Source organism: Salvelinus fontinalis, chromosome 2, assembly GCF_029448725.1.
Source record: "Salvelinus fontinalis isolate EN_2023a chromosome 2, ASM2944872v1, whole genome shotgun sequence".
Classification (NCBI taxonomy): Eukaryota; Metazoa; Chordata; class Actinopteri; order Salmoniformes; family Salmonidae; genus Salvelinus; species Salvelinus fontinalis.
Window position 1 is genome coordinate 76275586 of NC_074666.1, and position 23290 is coordinate 76298875.

The 23290-nt window shown below is 41.6% G+C and overlaps 1 protein-coding gene across 4 annotated transcripts; it reads left to right on the forward strand.

Moving 5' to 3' along the window:
* The first annotated feature begins 641 nt into the window (after window positions 1–641).
* LOC129826430 (choline transporter-like protein 2) lies at window positions 642–22389 on the forward strand. 4 transcript variants are annotated; one of them, XM_055887156.1, is made up of 22 exons: window positions 642–826; window positions 14632–14680; window positions 14790–14863; window positions 15046–15130; window positions 15287–15371; window positions 15482–15592; window positions 15812–15872; window positions 16081–16204; window positions 16296–16379; window positions 16506–16618; window positions 16778–16909; window positions 17170–17269; window positions 17431–17523; window positions 17659–17743; window positions 17902–18164; window positions 18300–18394; window positions 18565–18668; window positions 18847–18920; window positions 19019–19089; window positions 19241–19329; window positions 19465–19549; window positions 20199–21155. In XM_055887156.1, exons 1-22 carry the CDS (start codon window positions 793–795, stop codon window positions 20360–20362), a joined length of 2175 nt encoding a protein of 724 aa, XP_055743131.1. In that variant the 5' UTR covers window positions 642–792; the 3' UTR covers window positions 20363–21155. The 4 variants fall into 4 exon arrangements, with proteins under 4 accessions (XP_055743131.1, XP_055743149.1, XP_055743140.1 ...); XM_055887174.1 differs by lacking the exon at window positions 20199–21155 and adding an exon at window positions 21470–22389 and having other exon boundaries at window positions 643–826; XM_055887165.1 differs by lacking the exon at window positions 642–826 and adding an exon at window positions 12053–12477.
* Window positions 22390–23290: the final 901 nt, after the last annotated feature.

Below are 23290 nucleotides of genomic sequence, written 5' to 3' on the forward strand. Positions count from 1 at the left end.
GTTGTTAATTCAATGTGCAAAGAGATGTTGATTCCAGACATCCAACTCCCCATCACACATTTAGAAAAAGTTTTATAACTAAATGAGAATTAAATATATTAATAATTGGGGGGAAAAGCACTTCAATCCTGTGTGACACTTGGCAGAAGCAGTGTGCTGTTGAAAGGCCCCAAGGAATCCTGCAGTGAGATGCCCATTTAGGTAAGACCTTCAAGGTACCAGCCATGCTGAGACAGAAACAAACTGTCATGGTGTGTGTGTCACCGGGTGTTATGCTGAATTATGTAACTTTTTTACCAGGACAGTCACACATTTTGAACAATAGCCACATTGATATGGTGCCAATATGATGCCTTCCAGTGTAATGAAAATATAATTGTTTGCAAGTCATCTGAGTTGGATAGATAGGCACCAATTCCAGCATTTTTCTTTCTTTTGGAAATTATATTTTAACTTGACTGCACGTCCAACTTCATACTCTGCATATGAAGATAAATAGATAGGCTATACTGTCTGCATGTTATATGGTCACGTTGACGTACCGTTATAATAGCAGTGTCATCATGCTCACACCCACGTCCAGTGATTCGTATATTTGCCCGTCATTCAAAGTTTTGTTGGCATTCACTGGTCAACTTTTTCAAGAAGTAACGCCTCGCTAAATTTTATGAGTTTGGTTCAGATTTGGAGTGGATTTCAGCGAAGTAACTTTATCGGTAGGCTACCATTTGGACTGGGAATTATGATATATGTAGTCTTACAATTTTAGTTTACAAGTGGACTCACTAATTCATGATGGAACTGGAGGGTGAGAAACCGAAGTATGGTAAGTTGTTAGCTTGTTTAGTTTATATAGGCTACCATATCTCTTTAATAGCGCTTTCACTGTCCTGGGATAGCTAGCCGACTAGCCCCATATCGTTTCGTTTTCATGTATGAAGAAGACTGGAGTGTGGAATGCAACATTGTATTGGTGTGTGTTGGATGCATGTAACAATTTAACTCAGCATTTGGCTATTACATATTTGATTTACCCCATTGACGTAGCCTAACTCAATCAACTTTTCTCTGTCTCCTTTTCAGAGAATAGACGAATGGAAATTGACTCTCACAATTCGAGACATCATTTCCATGCGTAATAGTCTATGCTTCTGTTTTCGGCTAGCCTACAGATTGCATTTGATTAGCCTATGTTGTTGTTTCCTCTCTCACATTCCCACGCCCAGGTCCCATCCCTGTGCCAAACAATGAGACTGCTGAGAAATTAGTGGTATAAGGGCCTACAACATTCCATACAATAAATGCACACTTGTATGCAAATACTGTAGCCTATCTGAAATTATCATACAATATGATTCTCAAATAGGCTGTGGGCTTTGAAGTTTCTTTCAATTCTCTAACATTTTCAGTTAATCAGTAGTAAACATGTAGTTTACTATTGTTAGGGTTAAGCTGTAGTGTCCCTACTCAGCCTTTAATTGTCCAGTTGTTACATTCCTCAGCCTGGTATGGCACACTCGAGAACAACTCACCAGCTTTGTGCTGACAGAAATTTGACCACCATCCAAATATAGATTAGTTCATTAAAAAAATGCCTCATGGTAGGTCTGAATTTGAATTTAGAGAAGATACTGTGTGTGTTTCAGCTATTGTCAGCAAAAACCTGCTATTCCCTGCCATATAAAGGTGTTGGTAGGTTAATGGATCCAAACAATTGTTGTTCATGTAAGGGAAATGGTTTTCCTTGAAGATATGTTCTCATAATACATTAGTTAATTTATGCTGCCTAAAAAGAGCAAGAATCTCTGCTGGAGTAGACAAACCTCTGCCAAAATGATAGAGTCTGACTCCATGGTTGTAATTTGGACTTTAAATATACAGTACCAGTCAAAAGTTTGGGCACACCTACTCATTCCAGGGTTTTTCTTTATTTTTTTTATCTATTTTCTACATTGTAGAATAATAGTGAAGACATCAAAACTATGAAAAAACACATATGGAATCATGTTGTAACCAAAAAAGTGTTAAACAAATCAGAATATGAGATTCTTCAAAGTATGACAGCTTTGCACACTCTTGGCATTCTCTCAACCAGCTTCATGAGGTAGTCACCTGAAATGCATTTCAATTAACAAGTGTGCCTTGTTAAAAGTTAATTTATGTAATTTCTTTCCTTCTTAATGTGTTTGAGCCAATCAGTTGTGATGTGACAAGGGGTGGTATACAGAAGATAGCCCTATTTGGTAAAAGACCAAGTCCATATTATGGCAACAACAGCTCAAATAAGCAAAGAGAAATGACAGTCCATCATTACTTCAGTCAATCTGGAAAATTTCAAGAACTTTGAAAGTTTCTTCAAGTGCAGTCCCAAAAACCATCAAGCGCTATGATGAAACTATCTCTCATGACGACCGCCACAGAAAAGGAAGACCAGAGTTACTTCTGCTGCAGAGGATAAGTTTGTTTGAGTTACCAGCCTCGGAAATTGCAGCCCAAATAAATGCTTCACAGAGTTCAAGTAACAGACACATCTCAACATCAACTGTTCAGAGGAGATTGCATGAATCAGGCCTTCGTGGTGAATTGCTGCAAAGAAACCACTACTGAAGGACAGCAATAAGAAGAAGAGTCTTGCTTGGGACAAGACCGTGAAGCATGAAGGAGGTGTGATGGTGACACTGTCAGTGATTTATTTAGAATTCAAGGCACACTTAACCAGCATGGCTACCACAACATTCTGCAGCGATACACCATCCCATCTGGTTTGCGCTTAGTGGGACTATCATTAGTTTTTCAACAGGACAATGACCCAACACACCTTCAGGCTGTGTAAGGGCTATTTTACCAAGAAGGAGAGTGATGGAGTGCTGCATCAGATGACCTGGCCTCCACAATCACCCAACATAACCCAATTGAGATTATTTGGGATGAGTTGGATGACAGAGTGAAGGAATAGCAGCCAACAAGTGCTCAGCTTATGTGGGAATTCCTTCAAGACTGTTGGAAAAGCATGTGAAGCTGGTTGTGTAACGCCAGGAGAATGATGGGTGTAGAGTCAGGCGCAGAGAGAGCAGAAGTTTACGGGAACAAAACGCTTTAATGTCCAACGTGAAAACAGCAACAGGTACAAAAGGGGTGACGCCAAAACAAAGGCGCAAACACAACCCACAGACCAACTGTTTAAAATAAACTCGACAGCGAAAAACCCAACATCAAAATAATCCACTCCTGACGTAACATGAACACACTAAGCCCGCACAAACACTAGCGGGCGAAACTAACCTAAATAGTACACCTCCCAAAACCCCAACAAGAAACAGGTGAAAACAATTAGACAGACATAAACGAAAAGGAAAAAAGGATCGGTGGCAGCTAGTAGACCGGCGACGACGACCGCCGAGCGCCACCCGAACGGGAAGGGGAGTCACCTTCGGTAGTATTCGTGACAGGTTGAGAGAATGCCAAGAGTGTGCAAAGCTGTCATCAAAGCAAAGGTTGGCTACTTTGAAGAATCTAAACTATAAAATATATTTTGATTTGCTTAACACTTGTTTGTTTACTACATGATTCCATATGTGTTATTTCATAGTTTTGATGTCTTCGCTATTATTCTACAATGTAGAAAATAGTAAAAAATAAAGAAAAACCCTTCAATGAGTAGGTGTGTCCAATCTTTTGACTGGCACTGTATACCCCCAAAATGTGTAAGTAGTGGCACACCCAGTGATTTGGCAGGTACGCTACTGCTGCCTGCAGTTATAACATTGTAATTCTAGTACAGCAAAGCATGCTGAAAACCAGTAGAATAAAGAAATGATGAGATTCGCTCAGACTGTATACTTTCTCGCAGCATCACGAACATCTGGAACCCTTTGTTTTGAGCTAAAATATTGTTTTCAGGGTCAACACTGTCCACAAGATGTAGAAACACTGACATATTTTCTCATTTTCACTGTTTGTGTTTTGGTTTTATGTTGGGTTTGCAGGGCCCTGTGAACAACATGGAGGAGGGATAAGGCAAGGTTTATGGTTGACTTGTTAGCTGTCTCCTCTCTCCAGCCATATGAAAGCTGTTTTTCTTCTTTCCTCCGCACACAGCCCTTTCCTCCCTCTGCCTGTCTTATGATGACTCATTTATTATTTAAAACCCTCTCTTTCATTATCCAATACTTTTTCCTCTCTTCCTGGCACAATACATTTTACAACCTCAGTATAGGCTACTATTTAGTATACAGCACTGTTTGCCTCTTCCCTCTATACAGGATTTAGGAATGTGTTATAACCCTCATACAAATAAGCAGTCAGGTCAACACAAGAGCAAGATTTTGATGGGAAGAAAAGACAGTTGAGCAACAAACTGCATTGTGGGAATAGTAAGCTGTGACTTGGCAGGAAATAAAGTTGAAGACATTCTGTGAAAAGTTGTGGGGTTAAAGGCCTCTAGCACTATATTGTGACAAAAATGACTCTCCCAAATGACTGTCAAATTCGGTGTAGTACTCTTAAATGAAAACAAAGATGCAGGTGCAGATGTATTGGAATTTGACCAGTAGGAAGCATATTTAGGGATAGTCAGGTATTATGTGTTTGTGTGGTTATAAATAGTGTGATGATTGGTAGACAGAGGCCCTTCTTTTTTCTTGTTCATTGTTTGTTCCTTGTGCGTTTGTTTTGCAGTCGTATGAAGTCTTTCTGCATTTCATGGAAATCTGTCAGGGTTTCACATAAGGCGAAGTACAAAAAACATAACTGTGGGGAGTTTGACACAGGACTGACTCAGAAATACAGTGGAGTTTAGGCTGTGATCTAACATAGTCATCCCCATTTCACATCATGGAGTAATTTCAGGCCAACACATATCAGGAAACCTCAATAACAGGGGAACTGACAGGATCAGACAGCCTACAGCCATGTGCAGTCTTAGATTGTGTGTAATTATAAGACATATTTAGGAGAGTGGTTTGAAACTTGACCCAGAGTCTCTCTGATCTTTATTTCAAGCTCTGGCAAGGTCTAACTACACTCTTAGAAAAAAGGGTTCCAAAAGGGTTCTTTGGCTGTCCCCGTAGGAGAACCCTTTCTGTTTCCAGGTAGAACCCTCTGTGTAAAGGGTTCCACATGGAACTCAAAAAGGTTCTGGCTGGAACCAAAAGGGTTCTACCTAGGACCAAAAATGATTATTCAAAGGGTTCCTGTATGGGGACGGCCAAATAACCCTTTTAGGTTCTAGATAGCACCTTTCTTTCTAAGACTGTAGCAATAGTGTAGTTTTTGCTATTCATGAACATTTACAATTGAAGTGTGGTCCAGCTGTTTTCTATTACAACAGCTGTCATCGTGTTCTCACTTCCCACATTGTCGCTTTACTCAGCAACTGTATTGAATAAACAGGCATCCCACTGGGCACCCTCTGGTTGAATCAATGTTGTTTCCACAACATTTAAATGAAATTACGTTGAATCAACGTGGAATGGACGTTGAATTGACGTCTGTGTCCAGTGGCATGCCCCTAGGGAAGGAGAATAGTGTTCCCTGCCAGCCCCAAATATTATTGTTTAATCTGCTTGATCACAGTCTGGTCAAACAGACTCATGTGACTTATTAACCCAACAGCAGTTACATTTTGTTTCCATTCAGACAGCAGACAGCCTGTGTTAGATTAAGTTATTAGGGAAAGTTATTAGGGTCATGGGGCCTGAGGAGAAGAGAAGTGGCAGAGATCAATTCCTGTAATAGTGATGTTGAGTTATTAGGAACCACCGTCTATTTGTGTGGTATGCCATGCCCCTCTTCTTCCTGACTGGTAGTCATCACTGTTGGACTTGGCTGCTCTCCCACAGCCTGTCTGGTCTGTCACACCTGGATGTTTGGAAGGTGAAAAACCCCTATACTCTTTGGAATCCTGCATTGTTTTGTAGATTTTCGGAGCTGAATCAGAGCCATGAGTAAGGGGTACGAAAATAGAGCACTATTTTGGAAATTAGGTTCATTTAGCAGACTTTTAGAGAATGTAATTGCGTTTTTGTCAATGTTATCAAAACATAGCCAAGTAACCTAATTGATGTTGTCTAATGGGTTGGTGCTGAGGCTCTAGCCTATCTATCTCTGCTATGAGCACAATGGAGAAAACAACAAAGACAAGACATGAATTGGCGTCTGTTTCAGTGAAGTGCAGTGCTGTCTGTTGTCTCTGAGAGAGTCTCTCACTGGAGTAAATTAGGGAGACAGACAGTAGAGGTCACACTCTCTCCTCAGGAAGATGGGCCTGTTTTATCCAGCAGGCTTCAGAAAGTGGAAACTGAAGAAGAGGACATGGTTAGGACTCAGGAGCATCTTATATTCAGATATATTCATTGTTACAGCAGAGTTTTGTTTAGGATTATAGTCCAGAGCAGGGATAGAATTACATATTGTCTCTTGGGATACTCTAAAAATAGTGGACTGGACCAACATTGATATTTGTAACGTTTATGGGGGTGTCCTGGTAGCTCTGTAATTCGAACCCTGATCCAAAGTGTACAGACATCTAGTCCAGACCATAAAGAGGATGCTGTTTTTAACAGCAGAGATATTTGGAGAGAGGGCACACTTCCCTACCCTAACCACCAACAAGACTCCATATCTAGTTTCGATATCTCTGAAGTAGTTATGTTATCTGCTGTAGTCAGTACTCTTGGTCAAGTCAATCTTATTTTGATGTTAAACTCCCTATGAGGGAAACGGTCATACATACTGCACTCAGTCAACACTCTACTGCTACACTTACTGTAATGAGAGACAGTCTGAGGAGGGGAAGTTTGTATGTGACAAATAAAAATTATAGCCTACTGTTGTGTTGATATGACATCATGCTTCTCTTTTCTCAGGGGTATACAGTGCCTTCGGGAAAGTATTCAGACCCCTTCCCCTTTTCCACATTTTATTACGTTACAGCCTTATTTTAAAATTGATTAAATTAAAAAAAGTTCTACATCAATACACACAATACCTCATAATAACAAAGTGAAAACAGGTTTGTAGGTTCTTTGGCAAATTTATTAAAACTTAAAACAGAAATACCTTATTTACATAAGTATTCATACCCTTTGCTATGAGACTCGAAATTGAGCTCAGGTGCATCCTGTTTCCATTGATCATCCGTGAGAGATTTCTACAACTTGATTGGAGTCCACCTGTGGTAAATTGAATTGATTGGACATGATTTGGAAAGGCACACACCTGTCTACATAAGGTCCCACAGTTGACAGTGCATGTCAGAGCAAAAACCAAGCCATGAGGTCGAAGGAATTGTCTGTAAAGCTCCGAGACAGGATTGTGTCGAGGCACAGATCTGGGGAAGGGTACCAAAACATTTCTGCAGCATTGAAGGTCCCCAAGAACACATTTTCCTCCATCATTCTTAAACGGAAGAGGTTCGGAACCACCAACACTCTTCCTAGAGCTGTCTGAATACTTATGTAAATGTAATCTTTCAGTTTTTTTGCAAAAATTTAGAAAAACCTGTTTTTGCTTTGTCATTACGGGGTATTGTGTGTAGATTGATGAGGGGATAAAACATTTTAATACATTTTAGAATAAGGCTGTAGCGTAACATAATGTTGAAAAAGTGAAGGGGTCTGAATACTTTCCGAATGCTCTGTATAATAGTTGACTCAGGAGAAGTGCACATTGGATGAGTGTATACTGTTTAAGTGCAGTACTGTTCACCAGTCCCAAACAAAATACATTATTTCTGTTCTCTCCAGATATGTGCATACACACATTCAGCATGACAGTCACAATCTAGTGCATAAATGAGCAACAGTACTCTATATTCTGTACATAGAGCACTGTAGACATCGGTATGGGTATAAATACAGGCATGGTGGACAGATAAAACATTTAATGGAAGGTTGACCTTATTTATGGTCATTTTCACTGTGAGAGGAGGAGAGGCTAGGGAGGAAGGATAATATTGAGGGGAAACTCGACTCAGGAAACATTAGAAAAGTTCCAAAGCAAATACCTGAAGCTCAAGAAAACCAGAAGTAAAACTGCCTTGGACCTTGTGTAGTACACTATACAATGAGCTCTCTGTCCATAAGAGAAACCGTTGTATATATATTTCTTTGTGCAGATTCTTGGGAGACATCTAGGTATGGTTGTGTACCCTAATAAAGTTATTCCAACAACCGATGTAGCAAATAACATTTGTCCTGATAGTGAATGTAGTGAAGCTGAGGCCATAGGCACCCCTTTAATTAAGAACAGATGCATTAATGGATTAAAGCTGGCAGGCCCTGAAAGCACACTCCCACTCACCATGCTTCCCCAACAGAATACCACGTTGTGCTCTTGTTCCTAATGTGCTGTAGCTTTTTTAATACCTTTTCTCAAGCCATAGAGAAGTTGTAGAGAAAATGTGACACTGAAATGTGGGAATTCATGTCATACCTGTATTATGTATTCAGTGGAGATCCAACTCTTGCAGGGTGAAATATCCTCCCTGTGCATAGCCCATCGAGGTGTTGAGACTGTTGCTGATTTGCTATTTTGTGCTGGTAGCTTGTAAACAAGTCTGTTACTGTGCTTGTAATAATGGGGCCAGTAGGGTTTTACAGAAAATGAGGACAGAGGTAGCCTTTGCTTTCTCTCACTAACTTGTAATGAATGGAAAATTGGCCATTCCCAGAATGACATAGACTATCCCATTGGCCAAAACAAGTGACTACACTGCCTGGAAAGAGTATGGAGAGATTCCAACAGAAGCTTCTCATCAATACCCATTTTCCAAACACAGCTCATCATGAAACATACTCAATTTCCCCATAATCTGTCTTTATCATCAGCATACACAGCATCCCGTTGGGTTCAGACAAAGGTAATCTAAATTGAAATGTTATAGAGATTGCTTTTCATTGCTCACTGCTAAATGTTTTTTAATAAAAAGTAGTCTAATATCCCGCTAGCGTGCAAACCCAGTGAAAGCAAAGGAAATGGCACAACAGGATGTGGTTATGGATATGTGAATATCCAGCCAGGCTGGGTGAAACCACCCAATGTAATACAGTCATGTTTCCACAAGAGGGTAGAAAACACCTATGAATATGACATGCAATGGTTCTGAGAGGACACACCTGGATATAACAGAGAGGAATAGGCAAAGCGAGAGGTTTTACTCAGCCCAAAATATGTCCATGAAAATAAGCCCACGAAGTGAGGTATTTTCGTATGGAGGTCAATGAAAGTGTCGAATTTGGTCAACAAAAAAATGTAAGGTTAGACTTTATTTTGATAGTCCGTCTGTAGATGCTCTATCCAAATAAAGTGTGGCCAAATGTAATTGCTAATTTGCTACGTGAGCTTATTTGATCGAATAGAAGTTTCATAATGATTGGGTTGTTACATGGCTTTTCGGCAACTTTTGGGGAAAAAACGACTTTATATCGGCGTTGTGCCTGTTCTTATAGAGATAGAGGACTCATGGACAAGGCTCGGCATTAATACTTGTCCGCTTGCCCGGGACAAGTAAAACAATTGTCGGACAAGAAGAATATAGATTTAAGTTGTCCAAATGGACAAGTAAAAAACAATCACGCAAAAATCCCAATATCAAACATTAGGTTACTCCGATCAGTATTGGATCAGTGTCCTCCGGATGCAATGTGTTGCACACAGTCCTCCCAATCTCAGCAGAGCGCATCTGAGTATAATATTGTAGGCTTGCATTGACAGGCCTTTACATCTTGCAGTCGCGAGATGCGTTTTTGAAATCAAAGCAGCCGCATGTGCACATTTGTTGATATTCATTGCTAGTTAGTGAGTTATTTGCCCAGTTACAGTCAATTCTGGTCAGCAATGAAAATCCTGTAAAAGTCATGGTGTGTGTATCACCTGCGTTCCAGTGGGCCATTACCAGAGGAGGGAGAGAGAGACATTTGCGCAGCAGGTAAAATAATGATATACAACAGACTAACTAGAATACCAGTCAAACTACACAATATGTTTTGAATTGGCTAACTCGCTAGTTGGGCTGGGCACCGGTAGGTGTATAACACTTAAATCAATCATTAACTATCTAGCTTTTAGCATGTATTAGTGTCATTGTCATGTCCGATGTCCTATAATAACTTTCCACCAGCACTCGTGTATAATCGCAAATGGCTGACATGCAGTTGATACGGGTGCACAGTTGATGAAACCAATACTGCAAACTCCAGTTGTAAAACCGTTTCTCAAGCGCTCAAAATTCCAATACTGCCCATGTAATTCTGACAAAGTTACAAGAATATTCCTAGACTAGGCTTATTGACAAGTAACTCTTATACTGTCAAGATCTCCCCTGAACACTGAATATTTGAACCTTATAAATAGATAAACATCTTAGTTAGATACCTCACCCACCTTAGCCATTTGATCCCAGGTTCACTGAATGAGGGAATTATTTTATAAAGACATAAAAGTATTTGGTTGTAATTGTATTGTTGCAGGGAGGCCAATCATGCTCCAGGAGATTTCAGGAGTGCTATTGGGTGTGCAGGCTTTTGCTCCAGCCTTGCTTGAACACAGCACATTGCAAAAATCAACTGCTCAACAGGACTTGGATAAGCTGACTCTGGTGTGTATTTTACTTTGTGGGGGTTAAGTGACTTGCTCAAGGCCACAACGGCAGGAGATACTGTATAATACATGGGATCAGACCAGCAGCCTTCCATTGTCAATAACAGTGATAATAATGAATTATTTTGTGAAGTGGTTACTTGCATAATACAAAAAAAAATCACTGATATTTTTGGCTTTTTTGGGGGGGGGGGTCTGGTACAAGTGACTTGAGCTTTCAGACAATTTAAAAAATCTGTCCTACTTGGCTAAAAAAGTGAATGTCAAGCCCTGATTGATTTAGCCATTGAGGACTTCCACCATTTTAAAGTAGTCAACTGGGTGGGGATTCCTATGAGTTGGAAGCAATCAGCCAATGAAGAATAAGAAAATGTACTACCTTAAAATGGAGATGCCATGCTGTCACAGACACTATAATGGCACAGATACAAAGATGAGTCCTCTATCTATCTCTATGGCCAGTTGTTCACACGCTTATCTGCCCTCTCATTGGCTGGAATGGTCCATCCTCCTGCCTGCCTTCCATCTTTGAGGATATGTATTTCCATTGTTAGAGCGGACACATGTCTATCTTGTCAATATAATAGACAATCTTTGGCTATAATGAACTACCTAATGAGCAGCTTTGAATTGAATGCACCTTGTGAATACTCCATTGGGCAGAGGGGCGCTCAGTTTGCTTTGAACGTTTGCTACGTTGTAGAAACGGTTTGTACGTTGAAAAGACTTTGAGGTACATTTGCTCCCATTTTGGTGGGTGTGGCGTGTGGTGCCTTGATGCAATGAGTGACGTATTTAAAGGGCAGAGGCCATGATACGGTTTTCCCCAACCTGGCCGTTCAGTTGAACGTTCCAGAACATAAAAACATACTGAACGCAGCCCTGGTGTGACAAGAATTTTGTTAGAAATAAGTAAAAAAGGCTGCGTTTACACAGGCAGTGCAATTCTGATATTTTTTCCACAAATTGGTCTTTTGAACAACCACATCAGATCTTTCACATCAGGGCCCGGTTTCCCAAAAGCATCTTAAGGCTAGTTGTTAGAACCAACAATGGGCCCAGATCTTTTTCAGAGCTGATCTGATTTGGCAAAAGGTCAATTAGTGGAAAAATATCAGAATTGCCATTTAAGATAGCTCTAAAAGTGAAATAAGCTATCAAAATATAGCTTTGTGTTCATTTGACAGTCAAAATAGCTTCAGGACTGGAGATCTGGATTAATGCGTTCATCTATCCAGTATTATAACCAGCACACCTGAGTCTCATCAGTCTCTAGTGCACACAACAGCTTTTTAGTTTTTCCCCCAAACAAATGCTTTTAATCACTCCTGTGTAGTTTGCTTGGGATCCACAAAGATATCCAGTAGCTCTTTCACAGAGGGGGAGGGGAGAGTCAGTGTAGTGAAAAACAAGGAATTGTCTCCACCCATTTTGTCTCGGTTGTGCTCCCACCCTTCCCTGTAGGTGAGCTACCTGACCAAACTCTGGGGAGAGAGAGACTGTGTGAAAGAGGTAGAGAAAGCCAGGAACAAAGGCAGAGAGTGAGAGAAACACAGACAAAAAGAGCTCCTTGTGGAGGGAAAAGGGGAAGAGAAAGGAACAGGTGGACCAGAGATTTGAGCTAGGCAGCTGTTGGGGGGGGGAACAGTGGGTGGACTCTGAGGAACAGGGGTGTGCTCAGAGCTGTTGCAGACAGGTCGGACAAGTTTCTCCCCACAATACCTGTCGCTCTCACTTAAACACACCAGTTGGCAGGAAAAGGAAGTGAAGCAGAAAAGGTCTGAAGAAAAAAAGGGAGAGTTTTCCGGTCATTTTTAAGTTGACTACCAGAAAGGAATTTAAAGATGCCTGAGGAGCAACCCTATTACGGAAAGAATGGTAACTACTAACTGCTCCTACCTGATTTTAGTTTCATTAGAGCTTATGTGGTTTTACCTTTTTCAACCTTATGAAAAGCTGTTTGTGTCTTTTATGATGGCTGGTTTGGTTGTAGCTTAAGTTTGTTCTTGAAGTGAGAGAGCTTTTCTCACTGCTTGAATGTTTTAATGAATCTGTCAGTTGGAGCTTGTTAATGGGTGGTGTAATTTGTCTCTAGAGAAGAGAGTACTGGGTGAAACTAGACCTCTAGTATCGGCATTATGACAACATGGCTGACAATGGGTGTGGGTTAAACCTGCTGATTATACAGGTGTGTGGAGAAATACAAGTGAACATTGTATCAGAATGTTTTCTCTCCTTTATCAAATGCTACTGCATTGTGTGTGTATATAAGGACTGAAAAATTGGCAGGAAACATTGTTTGTTTTCAGCCCTGATAAAATATAAATGCATCAGTCACTGTTGTTTTGGGCAAATGTTGCTCCAGCCTACACTCCCTCTGCAGGTTGTTTCCACCATGTCTTTGAAGGGCATCTCAGGCTGATTATGCCCATTTAACACTTTAACATCCAAACTCTGTATCTCTGTGCTTGTGGACCTGCTGTGTCCAGTGGATTGATGTTCTCTGGGAGCAGGCCCACTATAATGCATGCTGCAATAGCACCCTGACCACTACTCTGCATTATTAATGGCTGCCATGCTGAACATCATACTCTATAGTATCTTGTCTAGACCCAGTGGTTCAACCACCTTAAGACTGTGATTATTGATGTTCTGTGAAGTTGAGATTCACTATGGCTCAACTTGAGCACTTTTGACTGATTGTTATAACCGTACCTTTTCTCATCTAGGCCTAAATGTAGTTGACATTAATGCCTCCTTATGGTCGTCTGAGGATTTAGAACTGGCAATGAGTGAATGTAGTTTGCTCATGACATATCCATTCCCTCCTTGTACAGTAACTGTATTTAACGTTGATTTATGTGGGCTGATGGCAGATGTGGAGAGTGTAGACTCTGTGCTCCTCCTCACCCTATTGGAACGCCAGGGGTCAAATCCAGGTTACACATTATATTGGGTATGAAAGGGAGAGGATATTGTGTGCTGGTTTATAGCCTAGTTTAATTTGGGGAATGTTATCAAGTTAAGAAAATCAAGGAACATTAACAAGAACAGAATTTTTTAAACCTTTTTCATGGCATTAATCAACATTTACCTTTAAGAATGAATCAATACTGATGAACAGGGTAATCTGTCATTTTGTGTGTCTTATGTCCTTCAAGCAAATGCAGCATCGGCTGAAGGAGACATTACACGCGTTCATTCCCCACATACGCTGCTGCTTATGTATCCTGTTGCCTGGTCACTTTACCCCTACCTATATGTAGATCACAGGAGGCTGCTGAGGGGAGGACGTTTCATAATAATGCCTGTAATGCTGTAATGGAGCAAATGGAATGACATCAAACACATGGAAACCATGTATGATGTATTTGATACCATTCCGCTCCAGCCCATCCTCCCAACTTAAGGTGCCACCAACCACCTGTGATGTAGAGGACTACCTCGTACCCCTGCACATCAACTCGGTAGTGGTACTCCCTGTATATAACAATGTTACTTTTTACTCGTTGTCGTTATTCGGTATTCACTGTGTATTATTCCTTGTGCCACCATTTTTATATTTTATCTTAACTCTGCATTGTTGGAAAAGGACCCCCAAGTAAGCATTTGACTGTTAGTTTATGAAGCATGTGACAATAAAATGTGATTTGATGAATAGGTTGTGCCCACATGGTAGAGTCGCTGACCTCTGGTGACTGTTTTGTGGTACTGCAGGTTCTCATGTTGCAGAAGGGCTGCTTAGTCACTACAGAGGAATTTGTTGGGTTGCCAGGTGTGCCTGCCCTGAGGGAAAAGTAATCTGACCAACAGTAAAGGGAGCAGAATGTCGACGCGTGGGCAATCCACTCTGTTTACCCCATGAAATGTATAACTAGGACGCAGACGCCCCCACATGGAACAGTGTCAAAGTGCATCTTGGTTATTAAATGTCTTCTGACAGCCCAAATTCTAATTCTACGCTGCAAGCTATTTACCATCTGAAATGGTATTCCTACTGTATGTTTCAATATTTGCGTTCTTTCCATCTAGGTGAACCAAAAAAGTATGACCCCACCTTCAAAGGCCCCATCTATAACAGGTGAGAGGATTGCCAGTTCATCCACACTGTAGTCAGGATGGCACATAATTCACATCTAAAAACTATTGTTCCCATAACGTTTCCATGTCTCCCTCTCTCTTTACTCTAGGGGGTGCACTGACATTGTATGCTGCATCCTCTTTATTATTTGCATACTGGGCTATGTTGCAGTGGGAATTCTGGGTAAGTAAATGTGTCCTGTAGGCACAAACAAGCTTAACTGACCCCATATTAAGGACTTGGGTATACCCTGAGTCATGCCCTTAGGTATGTCTCTGAGTGCTGCTCACCTAAAGCATGTCTGTGTGTTAAAGATGTCTGGAATTTGATTGTTCTTTGTTGTTGATGGTTCCCTTCTCCCCTAGCCTGGTCCCAGGGAGACCCCAGGAAGGTGATCTACCCCACAGACAGCAGAGGGCAGTTCTGTGGGCAGGCAGGCACTCCTCTGGAGTAAGTTCTGCCCTCACCATTCATGCACAGTGGAATACATAACAGACAATCACTAACACTCACATGTGTTGATTGTCTCCATCATTCCCCCCTGGGCATACTCTCTCTTTAAACCTGCTCTTGTTCTCTGAACAACTGGTTGTGTGTGTATTGTAGGACGAAGCCCCTGCTGTTCTACTTCAACATCATGAAGTGTGCCAGTCCCATGGTGCTGCTGGAGTTCCAGTGCCCAACCACACAGGTGACCTGAACCTTTGTTTTCACTTGATACATTCTTGAACACCATGTTATTTATGTATGCCTATGCACTTGTATTATCTTGTCTCATGGTAACATTTCTTTTGCCATCAGATGTGTGTGGAGAAATGCCCTGATAAGTTCTTGACGCTCAATAATGCCTACACCAATAAAGAGGACTTTAAGTATTATAAGAACTTCTGCAAGGAGGGTCTAGAGGGGCTGGTGAGTAGCATTTGAAGAAGAATCTGAGATAGGTGGTGTAGTAGTTTTTCAAATCACCATGGATGACAATGTCAATAAAATGTCAAGAATGTGACAGTGTTTTGTTCTACAAAAATAGTGTGCCGAGTGGCAATTTAGTGTGAACAATTCAAACTTTGAATATACATTGCCGCACCAATGGTTGAGTTACTAAGTGCTGATTGTTCATGTGTGTTTTAGGCTGTAACACAGATCCTGACTTCTGGCCTGTGTCCTGCCATGCTGATGCCAAGTAAACCCTGTAAGTACGGCTCTAGTCTATTTTGCTCCCCTATCCTGTCTACCTGCCCTTCTTCTGTTCCTCTGAGTCGAACTCCCCAACCCTCCATCTGGCCAGCCCATCCTCCCCATTTCCGGAATTTGAAAAAAGTGAAAGACATTGTTTTACTGCTCTCCCTCATTGTCCTGTGTCTTCTACTTCACCCCCCCCCCCCTTCCTCTTCCTCCAGTCACCCGTAGGTGCTTCCCTGCCCTGGGCCAGAAGGGAGGGAAGATCACCGTGGGAAATAACTCCAAGTTTGATGATGGGGAGGGGACAATGAGAGATGCCAAAGATCTGGTGGCGGGGGTCAAGTGAGTCCATATAATTTGCATGATGTTTTCTTGTGATGGGTGCTAGTGCTACATTTACAATCAGCATTGGTCACTGTATTTTCTTCTATAGGAATGCCACAGTGGTCATTGAAGCTCGACAAGTGGCCATGAAGATCTTTGAGGATTACACCCAGTCCTGGTACTGGATCCTAATGTAAGTCAGCATCTTCCCTTTGACACTATTGTGCAGTAATGCATTCACACTGAATTCCAAAAAGCACTTGATCAGCAAAGAGTCAGTTATGGAGCCACTAAAGTCTGTTTTTGTGTCGGGGTTCAGAGGGTTGGTGATTGCCATGCTCATCAGTCTCCTCTTCATCGTACTCCTGCGCTTCCTGGCCGGGATCATGGTGTGGGTCATGATCGTCATGGTGATTCTGGTCATTGGATACGGTAAAGACCAGTTCAACAGAAGTCCCATTTTTAGTTGTTTCTTAATGTTCATGTCTCTATGAACTCTATAATCAACAAAGCCATCTCCTGTGTCCCTTTCCCATCTCTATCTAAATGCTGTACTTCCCTATTGTGGCCATGCTCTGTATTGCACCACAGGTATCTTCCACTGCTCCATGGAGTATGTTAGCCTGAAGTCAGAGGCAGGCTCTAATGTCACTCTAAAGGACCTGGGCTTCCAGACAGACTTCTCTGTGTACCTGCATATCAGACAGACCTGGCTGGCCTTCAGTAAGTTTCTCCACTAACTTCCTCTCAACCTTAGTGTGGCTCAGGAGGTATATACCTGGGCCAATACATTAGAGTTATACTGTATATCATGAAGCAGGATCAATGTTAGCCAGGTAACTTTTATAAACCCTTAGAAATAATGCATTGCAGTGTTATTGCAAGCATAAACTGATACAAGGACTACTAGGATTCCTGTATAAACGGCCGTGACTGAATTCTCCATTTGTTTTTATGCCTTTTCTCTCTCCCGTTCTCTTTAGTTATTATTCTGGCCATTGTGGAGGTCATCATCATTTTGCTGCTCATCTTCCTCAGGAATAGAATCCTCATCGCTATCGCTCTCATCAAAGAAGCCAGCAGGTCAGGAAACGGGAGTGCTCTCTGCACTTGCAGCCTTTTCTAATGGGATTGGATGGGAAATGGATCATTGAATGCTAGATCATTGTGGTTTAAATGGGGACATAATACATAGATGGTGGATAAGACCTTTCTAGTGCTAAACTGTGATGTTTTGTTTACAGGGCCATTGGGTATGTGATGTCAGCCCTGTTTTACCCCTTGTTCACCTTTGCCCTCTTATCCATTGTCATCGCCTACTGGGCCGTCACCGCTGTGTATCCTTCATGTTTGGAGAAAAATGACTCATAGGCTTGAGTAACTCAACATGCTCTTCTGAATGATTGATGTGTGTTTTCTGGGATTTGTAGTTTTGTAGAGTCATACTATAGTCCTTGACAGCCTCTGGCCAGGTTCCTGTCCACCTCCAATCAGCCCATCTATAAGGTGTTCAATGATACGGCCTGCGATCACTCCAGGAAAATCTGCGAGCCAGCTGTGAGTCCTGCTTTTCCGTTAGCCCATGCAATATGTCACCATCTAACAGCCTGATCTTAATTGGAGAGACATTGAACCATCGGCTCACATCCCATGATAAAAGTGTATACAATGGATAGAATGTCAACGGTTGATTCTTCTCTACCTGTCTCCTCCAGAACTTCAGCACCTCCAGTATGAAGGCGGAGTGCCCAGACTCGAAGTGTCTGTTTGCCTACTACGGTGGAGAGACGGTCTACCACAAGTACCTGATTGGCCTGCAGTTCTACAACGTCTTCCTGTTCTTCTGGTGTGCCAACTTTGTGACAGCGCTGGGTCAGATGACCCTGGCTGGGGCCTTTGCCTCCTACTACTGGGCCTTGGTCAAGCCTGACGACATGCCTGCCTTCCCCATCTTCTCATCCCTTGGCAGATCACTCAGGTGTGTGTGACTGTTTACGTTCCTGTTCCTAACCAAGTTGGGTGTTCAGATATGTACATTATGCTCTGCATATGTGGGTATCTTAACGCCATTTAATAAGGTTGGTTAGTGACATCTCCTCACTCCCCTGCTCAGGTATCACACAGGTTCCCTGGCGTTTGGCTCTCTCATCCTCTCCATCATCCAGATCATCAGGGTTCTGCTGGAGTACATTGACCACAAGCTCCAAGGTGAGCCATAGATCCTGTATTAGCAGTACTACGGTATGCTGATATTAACACAGCTGTCATTGTATATCCTCATCAGACTTTACACTAGCTGTGTATGAATGTTGGGTTTTTTAGTACTCGTGTTGTCTCTGATTTGGTTCTGCCCTACTGTCTGTTATTTTCCCCTAAAGGAACCCAAAATAAGTGCACAAAGTTCCTACTGTGCTGTCTCAAGTGCTGCTTCTGGTGCCTGGAGAAATTTATCAAGTTCATCAACAGAAATGCCTACATTATGGTGCGTGTACTACCTGTTTGTGTGCACCTGCTATGACCAATGTCACCCAGTTAAATGCATGTCATATTGGATATAATTAATTTCGGAGGAGCTTTGTCACCTGGATCATCTGTCGCTGTTAACTGTGGGAAAATGTTTGGTTTATGCTTGATTATGAATTTGAGTCTGCTGCCTCTAGGTGGCGATATATGGCAAGAACTTCTGCACGTCTGCCAAAGATGCCTTCTTCCTCCTTATGAGGAACATGATCAGGTGAGTGAGTGTGCTGTCTCTTAATGTTTGTGTTGACTTAATGAACTTTACAAAATGGACTATGATCCATCACAACGTATCACTGTTTGACCTTGCAGGGTAGCCGTCCTGGACAAGGTGACAGACTTCCTGTTGTTCCTGGGCAAGCTCCTCATCGTGGGGCTTGTGGGTAAGTGAGGCTGTTTCTACAGGAAACATGATGAACAATAACACACTCTCAGTAGGGCCAGTCTTCTAATGATTGTATTTAGTTTTATTACGTTTCACTGTTGACAACCAGTGGTGCTATTGGATGAGAACTCTTCCGTCCTTTTTCCCAGGAATCTTTGCGTTCTTCTTCTTCTCTGGGAGGGTGAAGGCCTTTGAGAACACAGCGCCCAACCTCCACTACTACTGGGTTCCCATCCTGGTGAGTAGCATAGCCATGCTCCGGGTCTGGTGGGTTATGTACAAAGACATGTAGTTTAGTCTATGATTTAAATGTAGCTGAGTGTAACCTACTGTGTTGTATATAGTAATGGTTGGAGTGTGTTTCTCTCCTCAGACGGTGGTGGTTGGTTCCTACCTTATTGCCCACGGCTTCTTCAGCGTGTACGCCATGTGTGTGGACACACTTTTCCTCTGCTTCTGTGAGTAACAGTAGAACCATCCCCCTCTTGTTTTACGCATTGTCATTCCCCCCAAACACAAGGTACCAGTGGTGAGAAGGTAAAGGATTATGGTGTACACAGTATACTTAGGAAATGGCTGCCTCGTGTTGGCAACTCTTTTACATCTCAAAGCTTTACTAAAAGTTTTAAGTCAAGATGTCCCAATGTGTCTAAAGTTCATGTTGTCCTGAAACGGTGACCTCCTCTCCCTTTCTTCATGACCTCTTTCACTGCTAATGGTGTTGGGCTGCCACTAATTATGAATTGCATGATGATATTCTGGTATTCTTCATAATGCTTTATTGCTAAGTTATTGATCCTAACCCAGCTATCTAGGACTATTGTTAACTTTCTGGTTGCAGACAATGGGGAAGTTTAGGTGTTGATCTATTCATTTAAAATGCGAATGGGTGCTTTTGCTGGGAATTTTTACTGACTTTCTCTTTCTCTCCCTTCTCGATTCATATTGTTTTCCTCCATCTCCCTTACTAATGCCACCCTTCACCTTCATCATCCTGTTTTCCAATCAACCATCCCATGACCCAATTTAACACACACACACACACACACACACACACACACACACACACACACACACACACACACACACACACACACACACACATAGGCGAAGACCTGGAGAGAAATGATGGCTCTCTGGCAAGACCGTATTACATGTCAGCTTCGCTCCATGACATTCTGTCGGAGAACAAGGCTGTGGAGGAGACCGAGGAGCCAACCCAGTCCTCTCCACATCAGCCAGACGACCAAGACGTCCAGCTGAAACAATAGCATCCTCCGATGCAGGGGAAAGACGAGGACGTTTAGGAGTAGTCATAGCAAAGACACTGTGGACGAGATCGCCACCTGCAGATCTGTCTTGTAGAAATGGGCATGCTACTGTTCATGATTGGTAGATTGACATCAAGGCCTGAATTTGGACAAGTCAACTGCTTGACCAGTGTCTTTCCTTTTCCCTATAGAAATGTGTGTGTGTGTGTATATATTGTGCTCTTAATGGTTGGAGTTGGCAAATGATAGTTGTTTCATTGATTTGGAAAAAAGAGACCGACCCATAAACAATGCTAGGGATTCCATTGATGTTTTAGTGAACATGTTGCAGTTCTGACATTGTTGCTAGAAGGGAAACACTGTCAGCCATAGGAAACAATGTGCCTAATTGACTAACTATCCATTTTGGTCTGATGTATTGAACCGCCTACAGATATCACATTGTTTACAGTTAAAGCATTCAAAAGATCTCTGCAATGCTACCATCGTTAGTATTACTGCTATCAGTGCATTGTTAAAATGTTGATATTTTCAATGATCTATAAAAGCCATATGTAGTTTTGTATATACTGAAATGTATTTCTTAGTTCCGCTTGTGAGGGAAGCGACTCCATTTTTGTTCTGTAAAGCAATGCAACCAGATCCCTCATTGCCTTGAAATATTTGCCTGTCAGCAAGGTCTGTTTGATGGACTCCTAGGATCTATGAGCATTAACTGAATGCATTTTCTCTCTCTTTCTTGTGCATGTTGGTAGTATGTCTGCTAGTGATTAAAGCTGCCAGTCTTTCTGTTGTTTGTCTTTCCTCCTCATTCTCTTTCTGCATTGTGTTGATGGGGAACAAGCTAAGGTAACAAACTTCCTTTTGGGTTTGACTAGGCAAGCTTTACCAATTATGTCAAAAGCAGGCAAATTATATGTTTTGTAGGATGACATGTTAAATGACTTAAAGCACTTCTGTTTAACTTGGCGTAATCTTTGAAGCTTTGCTAATCCATCACAAGTTGGTTCTGATCTGGCCCCTGCTTGGAAATGTATCAATGTTCAAGTTTTTCCTTTTGAAATCATTTCATATTTTTGTCTCATGATGTTTTTCTTGATTCTTCAGTGGAGGACCTGGAGAGGAACGATGGCAGTGCGGAGAGACCCTACCTGATGTCTGACCGCCTCCTCAAAGTCCTGAATAAGAAGAACAAGCCTGAACCAGCAGAGTAGAGCTCTCCCATGTGGTGTGGAGGAGGGCAAAAGCTCTGTGTACAGGTGTGTAATTGTATATAGTGGAGTATGATTTAAAGACTGGGTTGTCCAAGGACCTCATGCTGTCACTCATCCAGTACCTATGTGGCAATCTGTTGTCAGAAGTCCAAACAATCGCTGCTGTCCTCTGGTCGAGTGAGGCGTATAAATCCTAAATGGAATTTTAATACTGCATGCAGAGTGCTTCTTACAAGGATGTTTTTTCCCATTTTCATTCAGTTATTTGGTTTTGATGAATTTATAGTTTTTGTCTATTTAAGTATATTTTGATGACCTCATTTTCAAAAACCAGCAACCAAATGTGGTTCTTATTGAATATAGCTGAATGTTACTGTAATCAGACCAGCTGTACACCAGTATGTTTTGAGCATGCTTTGTTATGAATGTTACTTGGTGTGTTACATGAAGGTGAGCACAGAACTGATCTATTTAGTAAAGTATTTTAGACATTTACATAAAGCAGCATGTTTGTATGTAGCCTATGCAATTATTTTAATACATGCAGTACTAAGACATACATTTTATACTTGTTTGAAATTGTATAACTACTTTATATTTGTTGCAATATTTTCTCCGCTTTGTCATTACCAAAGCCTCTTTTTTAACCCGCTGTTAAACGTCAATGCTTGCTCTCTGTTATAATTGCCAGGGAATGAGCGGGAAATAAATGTATTAAGATGGTGTGAAGCTGAAAGCAGGGGAAAATATGGGTTGTGGATCTGTTAAGTGCCTGTGGAGTTCTGAAACTAAAATAAAAGTTTTGTACATTTAGTCCTGTGTGTGTGACTGCCTGCCAGGGCAGATAGTCAGTTAAACTGTTTTAATGGTCAACTGTGGATCCTCACGGCTCTCTGAATGGCGCAAGTAAAGCATCTATAAACAGAATGAACTGTTCTACAGACAATCAATTATACAGTTGAAGTTGGAAGTTTACATACACCTTAGCCAAATACATTTAAACTAAATTTTTCACAATTCCTGACATTTAATCATAGTAAAAAATTGCCTGTCTTAGGTCAGTTAGATTCACCACTTTATTTTAAGAATGTGAAATGTCAGAATAATGGAGAATTATTTCAACTTTTTTCTTTCATCACATTCCCAGTGGGTCAGAAGTTTACATACACTCAATTAGTATTTGGTAGCATTGCCTTGAAATTGTTAAACTTGGGTCAAATGTTTAGGGTAGCCTTCCACAAGCTTCCCACAATAATTCCTCCTCACAGAGCTGGTGTAACGGAGTCAGGTTTGTAGGCCTCCTTGCTCGCACACGCTTTTTCAGTTCTGCCCACACATTTTCTATAGGATTGAGGCCAGGGCTTTGATGGCCACTCCAATACCTTGATTTTGTTGTCCTTAAGCCATTTTGCCACAACTTTGGAAGTATGCTTGGGGTCATTGTCCATTTGGAAGACCCATTTACGACCAAGCTTTAACTTCCTGGCTGATGTCTTGAGATGTTGCTTCAATATATCCACAATTGTCCTCCCTCATGATGCCATCTATTTTGTGAAGTGCACCAGTCCCTCCTGCAGCAAAGCACCCCCACAACATGATGCTGTTGGGGGTGACAGCTTGCAAGCCTCCCTTTTTCCTCCAAACATAACGATGGCCAAACAGTTCTATTTTTGTTTCATCAGACCAGAGAACATTAATCCAAAAAGTATGATCT

Excerpts from the sequence above, each read along its gene's own strand:
- LOC129826430 (XM_055887156.1), top strand. The coding sequence starts at position 793 with ATGATGGAACTGGAGGGTGAGAAACCGAAGTATG. Across the intron at positions 14,681-14,789 it reads AAAGGCCCCATCTATAACAG|GGGGTGCACTGACATTGTAT; the intron begins GTGAGAGGATTG and ends TCTTTACTCTAG. Across the intron at positions 16,619-16,777 it reads GATTCTGGTCATTGGATACG|GTATCTTCCACTGCTCCATG; the intron begins GTAAAGACCAGT and ends ATTGCACCACAG.